At 51.4% G+C, this 8,523-nt stretch overlaps 6 protein-coding genes across 6 annotated transcripts; 4 read left to right on the top strand and 2 right to left on the bottom strand.

Annotated features, from left to right (window-relative positions):
• Positions 1-37: 37 nt before the first annotated feature.
• Positions 38-749, top strand: BDQ94DRAFT_176518 (uncharacterized protein; the record flags this gene model as incomplete). Its single annotated transcript, XM_026772714.1, has 4 exons — positions 38-140; positions 195-259; positions 311-467; positions 586-749. 4 exons carry the CDS (start codon positions 38-40, stop codon positions 747-749), a joined length of 489 nt encoding a protein of 162 aa, XP_026619274.1.
• Positions 750-1,889: 1,140 nt separating this feature from the next.
• BDQ94DRAFT_164641 (uncharacterized protein) lies at positions 1,890-2,262 on the top strand (the record flags this gene model as incomplete). The annotated part of the gene is made up of 2 exons (XM_026770083.1): positions 1,890-1,981; positions 2,100-2,262. 2 exons carry the CDS (start codon positions 1,890-1,892, stop codon positions 2,260-2,262), a joined length of 255 nt encoding a protein of 84 aa, XP_026619273.1.
• Positions 2,263-2,853: 591 nt separating this feature from the next.
• BDQ94DRAFT_178897 (uncharacterized protein) lies at positions 2,854-3,189 on the top strand (the record flags this gene model as incomplete). Its single annotated transcript, XM_026773233.1, has 1 exon — positions 2,854-3,189. Exon 1 carries the CDS (start codon positions 2,890-2,892, stop codon positions 3,187-3,189), a length of 300 nt encoding a protein of 99 aa, XP_026619272.1. The 5' UTR covers positions 2,854-2,889.
• A 582-nt stretch (positions 3,190-3,771) lies between these two features.
• On the bottom strand, positions 3,772-4,813 carry BDQ94DRAFT_164639 (uncharacterized protein; the record flags this gene model as incomplete). Its single annotated transcript, XM_026770082.1, has 5 exons — positions 3,772-3,987; positions 4,040-4,071; positions 4,158-4,252; positions 4,303-4,592; positions 4,655-4,813. 5 exons carry the CDS (start codon positions 4,811-4,813, stop codon positions 3,772-3,774), a joined length of 792 nt encoding a protein of 263 aa, XP_026619271.1.
• A 1,052-nt stretch (positions 4,814-5,865) lies between these two features.
• Positions 5,866-6,246, top strand: BDQ94DRAFT_164637 (uncharacterized protein; the record flags this gene model as incomplete). Its single annotated transcript, XM_026770081.1, has 1 exon — positions 5,866-6,246. The coding sequence occupies one exon, from the start codon at positions 5,866-5,868 to the stop codon at positions 6,244-6,246; it is 381 nt and encodes a 126-aa protein (XP_026619270.1).
• A 667-nt stretch (positions 6,247-6,913) lies between these two features.
• BDQ94DRAFT_176516 (ankyrin repeat domain-containing protein) lies at positions 6,914-7,651 on the bottom strand (the record flags this gene model as incomplete). Its single annotated transcript, XM_026772713.1, has 2 exons — positions 6,914-7,546; positions 7,598-7,651. The coding sequence occupies 2 exons, from the start codon at positions 7,649-7,651 to the stop codon at positions 6,914-6,916; spliced, it is 687 nt and encodes a 228-aa protein (XP_026619269.1).
• Positions 7,652-8,523: the final 872 nt, after the last annotated feature.

The following is an 8,523-nucleotide window of genomic DNA, read 5'->3' as shown; positions in this document are numbered from 1 at the left end:
GTTTGGGACGATCGTGTTCATCGTAGAGGACATTGGCATGTTGCGAGTGCTTCCCTATATCCGCATGCTCGTCCAGGCGAGCGAGCAGCGGCGGGCCATGGTACGCAAGCTGCAAATCGTGTGGCAGATGCAAGACTTTGGTATGGCTGTCTCTTGATGCACTGCCCGATACCGCAGTTACTGACAAATCCTAGACCACCAATGCTGGCTGGGCGATTGGATGCAGGACCTGTTGGACCTCGACCGCGGTGAATTTAAGGTATGTGACAACCCTCTACGGCCAGTCTTTATGCCGTCCTGACTGAGATAGATTCTTGAATTTCGTCTGTATTACCTTACAAAGACGACATCCGTTGACCCCGGTGACGCGTTCGGAGAGCGAATCAAACTATGTCAAGGGCCACTGATGGCCGGAGAAATCGTCCAAGGTCACCTGAGCAAGCGCCGTGGGAAGCTAGCTGTCGGTGGTAGGTTTACTTCCCACCCAATCAGTTCACCCATCAACCTACAACGGCTGTGTGATGAGGGAGCTTCTGACAGATCGTGTTGGACGTGCGCCCGATGACTAATCTTGATTCACCGTAGTGTGCGCCCGCCAGTCGATTCGCCAACAGGTCCAGGATGTCGTCCAGCCTCGGACGGGGCCGGATATCAAACTCTTTGACCTCGACCTCGGGCCAGGTCATGTCAGGGAGGCTCCTTGTCGCAACAAGGACACCGCCACCGCTCCGGCCTCGAGTGATTCTTAGAAGTGGGTTGCCTCTCGCATTCTGGAAGGTCATCGACATTGAAGTGAGTTCCAGTATGCCTATGAAATGACGACTCTCTTTGCGCGCAGCCAATGCCATGTGGCAATGGCATCCATCGCTGCTTTTCGTCTTCTCCCTACAGTCCGAGTCCTACGCGCTCAACACAGACCGTCACCGATTCTAAATTACCTCGTCCATTAGTTGGTGAATGGTTCAATCGATTGCGGGCTCCACTCCCTTCCTCGGTAAGCTGACGCATGTGGCATTAGTCCTCAGCGGTCATTAAGCAGCCTTAGATCATGCGATGGCGAATGCACAAGGGCACCCAACCGGAGCCGTGTCCGATCGCTGTCGGGATAGGCTACGCTGGAGCCTAGGAAGCATATACAAATTGTTTCTCTGTGTTGGATTGCCTCGAAGACTCCATGCATCCACTAATATTGTCACAACGGCCAGAACACCCCTTAGTTGAAGGTGCGTTCCGGTGCCGACGACACTGCCTTCGGAGCAGCCCCTCTCAATTTCGAAATCCGTCGCTAGGTGATTGTGCCTTTGATCGTCGAGCAGGATCAGAAGTTCGAGGTCTATTGAACGTATGCGGTGATGTCGACTAGTATCAGTATCAGCGTTATCCTATCGGCAAGTGGCTGACCTGGAACTTCACTGTAAGGGGCAGTCGGAGATGTCCATTGCTACTCTGCGGACGCCAATTTCCCAGCTGGTCTTCCATGGCTTACATGTTGCCCGGCTGTTTTCTCAGGGAATCGCATGATTTGACCGACATTCCAACATTCTTGGCCTGCAGTCTGACCCACGGTTACGATAGACGAGGAAGAGACCTGAAGTCCCCTTGAGGCGGAATATTCCAGTGTGACGGTTCAAACGATATAAGGCGTACGCGCGCTACAGGCAATACCCCAGTACCGCGTCCACGGCCTTGTCACGCAAAAACCTTCCACACAAGTCCCATATCTTTTACAACAGCGTATGTTTTGACACTGTGAAATTCCCAAGGCTGCAGCTGCTCATTGAGAGGCTATCACAGGAAGAAGATCCAGGAGAGACACCGCCCGTGAAAGTGTCATCATGTTGTCCACTGACCACGCCTCGAAGAAAAGGCGAAGATATGCCTGATATGGGATGACCAACTTGCAGTGCAGCGATGAGACATTCCCCTGCGATTACGGGGCTCTGGCGTTTGACTGTTACTCGTCTTCTTATGAGGTCCCCGAGTTCTGGACCTAGAATGGGCCCAGCATTCTGGCTCCGCTTACAAATCCCAAAGGCATTCTAAGGATGTCTTTTGACACGCCTCTGTCATGCTGTTGACTCCCATTGATTTGTTGATAGTGCACCTTACGGTCGTCCAAAAAACACGTTGGAATCAGTCACCGTCTCTCCATTCTTCCTTCCGCGCGTGAAGTGCGACCTCGACAACCTCGGGCATTGTCGCAAGCAGATCTGGGAAGTCTTACGTCCATACAAGCGGATCGTTGATCACGCGGATTATTGACTTCGGATGTTTATGTGGCCAAGAGACGAGCGGGATCCCAATACTCTTGGCAGATTGTGAGTGTTTCCCGGGACAGACCTGATGCATGCTAGAAAAATCTTAAACTCAGAGCGATATTTTGAAAACACCTCACGCGGGTTTCCGTATGGAGAGCATACTGGCTTCTCCTTTAGCATGCGATAAGAGGTCGGAGGACCGAATTGAGATAGCCTGTATTGTTTCATGGGTTCTTTGTTTTCTGGCTCTAAGGTATCTCTTTCGCTTCCATCCACAAACCTATCCGTCTACCGACGGAGAGAACCCAACTCAGGAAATCCAGCCCAAATTGTTCTGGGTTGCGGTCAAGCTAATTAGTACCTGACTGCACCTAGTTTGACCAGTCCCTAGTCGGTCACCGTTGAGTGCCACAAGAATCGGCGAGATTACACTCGGGCCCTGGTCTGCCCATGCCTAGAACCGTGGCCATAATTCAACTTCGGGCTTGCGTTGGGTGGACTGTTTTGCGCAGGGCTGGCGCGTGGTGTCACCTTGCTTCTAAATCAAAGAGACAGCCAATCTTTATAAAGCATCATATGCATTCCAGGTTTGGGCCTCTCATTTTTGGCGTACACGTACACTTTCACCGAAATGTCATTCCTCCTAGCGTCACTCAAATCCCCAGCTAACAATGAAAACCCACCTGCCACGACTGAACGAGCTCCAGAAACACTGGCATCGGCAGAAAAGAAGCCACATTCAGGTATCAGACAATATGTCTGTCACACCACGGAATCGTCTCCGCCCGACGACAGGAGACCGAACTTCCAGGCTGTTTTGGACGAGAGTATGTTAACCGACCAAAACGGTGAAGGTGAGACATCTGGGGCATGGGAGGTGGACAGCGCGGTCACAATCGAGCTTCATGAGACTTTTATCCCTCCCTCATAGGCGGGGGTGTTAGAGTAGCCGTTCTTGTATAACAGCATCAAAAGCTCCTTTCAGGTCTAGTAGTAGTAGGGAGGCTACCTTCTTTTGTCCGAAGGCCTTCTCTATTTTATGGACAATAGTTTGGACCAGATCAATTGCAGAGCGGCCAGGGAGCGCGCCAAAATGACAGGGTGCTAGCAGCCAGCTTGGATTGCCCGTAGGGCCAAACATCTGGCTAAGAAGCGTTCAAGGCCTTTGCCTAGGGTAGAAAGCAGGCTAATCGGCTTCCACGTCCCGGATACTGTACCATCCGATAGATAAGCATCCATCGCTTCACAATGACGCCAAGTAACGTGACCACGTGTTTGCGCACACCATCTTTTCTCCTGTTCCTCCCAACTAGTTGTACATGGTCACCATTATATACATTGTTTCAGAAGGGTAACCTCCCAACTGCCTACTGAAGGGTCCAACATGTTCAACTAAAAAGGAAAAAAGAACAAAACCCCGTCCTCACGCGTACAGGATATGCACCCAGCAGATCCAGCATGCATATTCAGCTTGTGCCGTGCCCGTTGGCGCCGACACACGATACTCCAGGCTTTACACCATGTCAGGTGGACGACATACTGGATCAGGGCATTTGACAGACGCTTCAGGTACACTGTCCACAAGCCGGTTTGTGCTCCGACCGCGAGCGCGCGTGGCCTCCTGGGGTGGCACACCGTCCGGGTGGTAGTGATAGCGCAGTCGATCCAGGGCGCCCCCGTAGTCATTCAAGATGATGGTGTCGCTCAGGCATTTGAAAACAAACGTCAACTACAGCAGGGTCAGCATGCTGATCTTCTCTTCGTCAGTGGCGGCCGCTCACCTTCCAAAACGGCTCCATCCCCGGGGGGTAGCCTAGGCGATTCTCGTCCCGGATCGCACACATGTCCACCACGGCAAACAAGATGGAAATCACCATGAAAAGGAGCATGACGCCAAACGTGGGCTAATGCGGATCAGTTGCACCAGCGAGCACCCATAACCCCGTTGGATGATGTACGGGAGAAGGCAAGTAGTGAAGATCCACCAAGGGTCCCTAAATTCAGATCAGCAATGCCGAGCTTGGAAAGAATTGCGCTCAGACACCACACCGGAACAGCGGCTCGTGGCCGAGTGGTGGTATATAAGACCTGGCCCCGATTGAAAAAGGCGAAATTGCCATAGATTTCGACGACCCAGTACGGCTGGGCCGCCAGCAGGGTGATCAGATAGAGTCGCGCGCCCCAAGGGGTGAAGAATCCGCATATTTTCATCCATGTAATCACGTTGTGGAGGGTGTGCGAAATCGTGAGGCCGACGGCCGTGGCCGAAAGATACCAGCCCTGGGCAGGCACATGGAGAAAGATGAACGTTCCGTGCCCGAGGGCCAGGGTAAGCTAAACGTCCGCATCAGCAGGGGATAGCGCCCCTTCCGCCCCAATGACACAGCGCAACCTACCTCTGCCACGATGCGTTTGTGCAAGAGCATCCCTTTTTTCATGTTGGCCGCGGTGATGGCAATCATGACAACAAGGGAGCCCACCAGGAATCCTTGTCCCCACCCCTCCATGACAAGGATGTCCGGGTCTCTGGGACAATGGCCAGCACTCGGCGTCATGATTCCGCTCTCATCTCGCTCTATCAACAGAAAATTGAAGGGGGTCCCTGCATTGAAGACGAGACGGCGTTTAAATCAACGGGTGTGATTGAGCAAAGCGTTCGCCGCCCGGCATCGTCAACTGCCGTGGGCGATGGAGAGCAGGGGGGAAGCCGGCGACTATGACTGTAACCAGCGTACGATCGACATAATACTAACCAGGGCCTTTCACTAGTCCACCGCTATCTCGAAGACTAAGACACCCATCGGAGTTCCAGCCGGGCCCTGCACGCGGGCTTCTTTTGCCGTTTCAGACGGGGAGTTTGATTGCTGTAATCCGTGTAGTATCATCCGGCACTACCGTTGATGGAACAGGCCCACACCACTTGATCCTCTAGTGTCTCTTCCTTGCCTACTAAATGTCGGCCTGAAAGGACGGCAGCGGAAAGGAGGCATACACCTTTCGTATATTGACTTTTAGCGGGATACGAGATAAAGAACGGGAGGAAACGGCACAACGACCACTATTCTGGTTCTCTTTACGTCAATTGTACTCAACATATTCTTATTAATCATGGCGACGAGGAATCTTTCTATTCAAGTGACATCATCAGCTCAACGGTCATTTAGCGAACGGGGTTAGCCGAAGAAGTGCATCCCAACATCGGCAGGGTTCATATTAACGGTCCGTAATTCGCAAGATTGCCATGACTGTCACAAGTCTCAAATTCTAGACCATGGGGGTGCTACCCTTTCACAGGCTTCAACTGAATATATATCGGGTGGAAGTACATACTCCCGCGACAGCTGATCTGTAGCTCGACTATTCCCAGTTTTCCTTCCCCACTGTCTTCTCGGTTATAGTCAGCTCTGCTACTCCAACTCACGCCCTGTATCTACTGCTGCAGAAGAACACTCAATGGGCGTTGACCTCCGGCTGAGACAAAAATTCATCCCCTCACACAACAATGATTTCAGGGAACTACAGCTGCAGCCTCGAGGGCACCGCTCAGAAAAAACAAGAAATTACCCCCATTGGCGTGTGACCAAAACACAATTTTACCAAGCCCTTGATGAGGCGCAATATGAATCTCAGAGGCTCGAACAGGGATTGTGGCCAGACTCGTGCAGGGTCGATGTGGGTTCTGCCGCAGACACTTCAAGAAGTCTGCAACCTACGACGGCTTTGTCAACTTCAATCCAAAGCCCTGCCTCGAGCTAGACGAATGGTCCACAGTGAGTGGGATAAACCTCTAAGAGAGCCGTTGGGGAACCTGGAGACACCCGAATGTGACTGGTGTGGATTAAAGGCACCAAACGTAGTCTTTGCTCCGTGTTTCCATCGCTTATGTCGGGGTTACGGTGGAGCTGCTGCTCCAGCCGCTTTGGGTGATATGTTCCGAAGCTGCCAAGCCTGTTCTCTTCATAGCTTCCAGCGCCCCCGAAAGGCATGAATGCATTAGCTATTGCTGTTCAGGCGGCTGTGTTGATCGATCATGACATTATCTTGCGGAAAGCGACGTTTACGAGCCTGGAGTGACTAAGGGGCGTTAGATATGGCAATATGAAAAAAACAGAAGATCATTGGATACTATGGTAGCGAGTAGGACAATGTATGGTTGTAGGTTAGCAGTTGGTTTTGTTCTTCTTCTGTACAGATTCTGGGTTTGGCCATTCACGCCAAAGATCATAGTATAAGGCTACTATTCAGAACGCGAGGATGGTGAAAGATATGACCAGGTTAAACTTAACTATCCTCTATTCCAAAATAGAAAAGCCAGAACAAAAACGGCGGATAACAATGACCAAGTACGGAGCTACCAGCAATCCAAGGATCTTTTTCTCTCTCATGCCAGTCGCGTTGATTCTGTGACGCTGGAATCGGACTAATCGGGAAGGAACATGGCCGCAGTTATCATTAGCGTTCAGCCGGGTGTCGCCCAGGAGGCAGCACCATATGGAGATATCTCCATTTTCTTTTGCATATGAGAGAGCAGTCCGACCGCTTTGATCTTTCACATTCGGATATTTCGTACGTCGCCAATAACCTATTGACAAGCGAATTATTGCTGGTCTGCACAGCAAGGTGGAGGTATGATGAACCCTGTCCATCCTTGATATTCACGGCGATCTTGGTATCGTCAAGCAGCCAGCTTGCAACTTCAGGTTGGTGCACAACCTCCCACCACAGTGGCGTACGTCCTCGAGTGTCTCGCACATTGACGTCCACCTCAGGATGTTGCAGGAGAAGCTCGACAGTTGGCAGATGTCCTTTGCCGCTTTATGAAGCGCGGTTAACCCGCACTTGTCCTGTGCATTAACAATGATTCCTGTGTGTTGCAGGAGTAGCTTCAGACTTAGCAAACGTCCTTCATATGCCGCATCATGAAGTGCAGTTAACCCTTCGATGTCTTGTGTATTGACATCAAGCTTAGGTTTTGGAAGGAGCAGTTCCACAATAGGCGAATATTCTTCGCAAGCCGCTATATGAAGCGCGGCCAACCCGTTGGTGTCTTGCGCATTGAAATCTGCTCCGGACGCAAGCAGCTTCCTAGCAACATGGCAAGAGCCCCTGTAAGCTGCCAGCGTAAGAGGAGCATATCCGAAGCGATCACAACAATCTATGTCAATCTCCAGGCCCTCAGAAAGTCCCTCAGCCGCTCTCAGTTGGTCTCCCAATAGTGTCCAGTATAGCAAATACATGAAATTATATCCTAGTCCGGTGTCAATGTCGGCATCATTGTCTTGAGAGAGCTATGTGGCGGCTACCCGATGGTCTTCATAAGCAGCTAAGTGCGAGCATACGTCAGGTGTAGAAGAAGTCTGCGTAGGATCGTGGTCGCAGTGATCTTGGCCCATATTGGCAGCTGCAATCATGCAAATGAGGAAAGAAATGTCTTACCCAACTCTTACTCTCACTCATATGAAGCGAGGTCTTCTTCGTGTTTGATATCTACTGATGTCCTTATTCTGTCTCTGATACGTCGCTCATCACTCGGGCTTTTCTCAGCGGTATAACACGACTGGACCAAATTCCCGATACCCATCTCCAGCCACCCAGGAGGGGCACTTGCTCGAGGAGGGCGGACAACGCTCCTCGGAACATATGCTGGGCTCTCAAGAAACCGTTTGGCAGTCCTCGGAGCACGGTCTCTCCCACGTTTTACGTCCTTTCTCGGAAGAGGCCACTTGCTACAAACTTCACGCCACTGGGCTACATATAATAAGATGTGGCGTCTCTGTCAGACTCACCTGCATACAAAGGTTCATTGCGCAGTTTTGGAACGCTTCGGGCTAACTTGGACCCTTTCCTATCCGCCAAAGGAACGCATGCCCACGTGCGTACCACGCCTATTCAAAATTCTGCACCCAAGTCTATATCCAATCATGCCACTCATCCTTCCCAGTGAGATTTTCTTGTGCATTGCTACAGCTTAAGTCAAGATTGGCTTCCATGTTTCGCCCAGAAAAACTCTCTTAAACCCTAATGTCAAGGATGTGATGAAACAGCCTGGTCCAAACCCAGTCGTTTTGTAGATCATAGCTCTCACATTGGAATGGATACGTAATTTACCTGAGAAGTCCATACACCCCGCCGGTACGGGGCCATGGCAAGTTAATGTGAGCTTACCGCATACTAGACCTCGCCAAACGCGGGTTTGGGGCGGGTTTCTGAATGGAGGAACCGCCCATGGGTTACCCGCCGCGGGTTTTCGATTCTAAAACCCGCC

Source organism: Aspergillus welwitschiae (assembly GCF_003344945.1).
Source record: "Aspergillus welwitschiae strain CBS 139.54b unplaced genomic scaffold BDQ94scaffold_164, whole genome shotgun sequence".
In the NCBI taxonomy this organism is placed as follows: domain Eukaryota; kingdom Fungi; phylum Ascomycota; class Eurotiomycetes; order Eurotiales; family Aspergillaceae; genus Aspergillus; species Aspergillus welwitschiae.
This window is presented reverse-complemented; position numbering and strand designations above follow the sequence as displayed.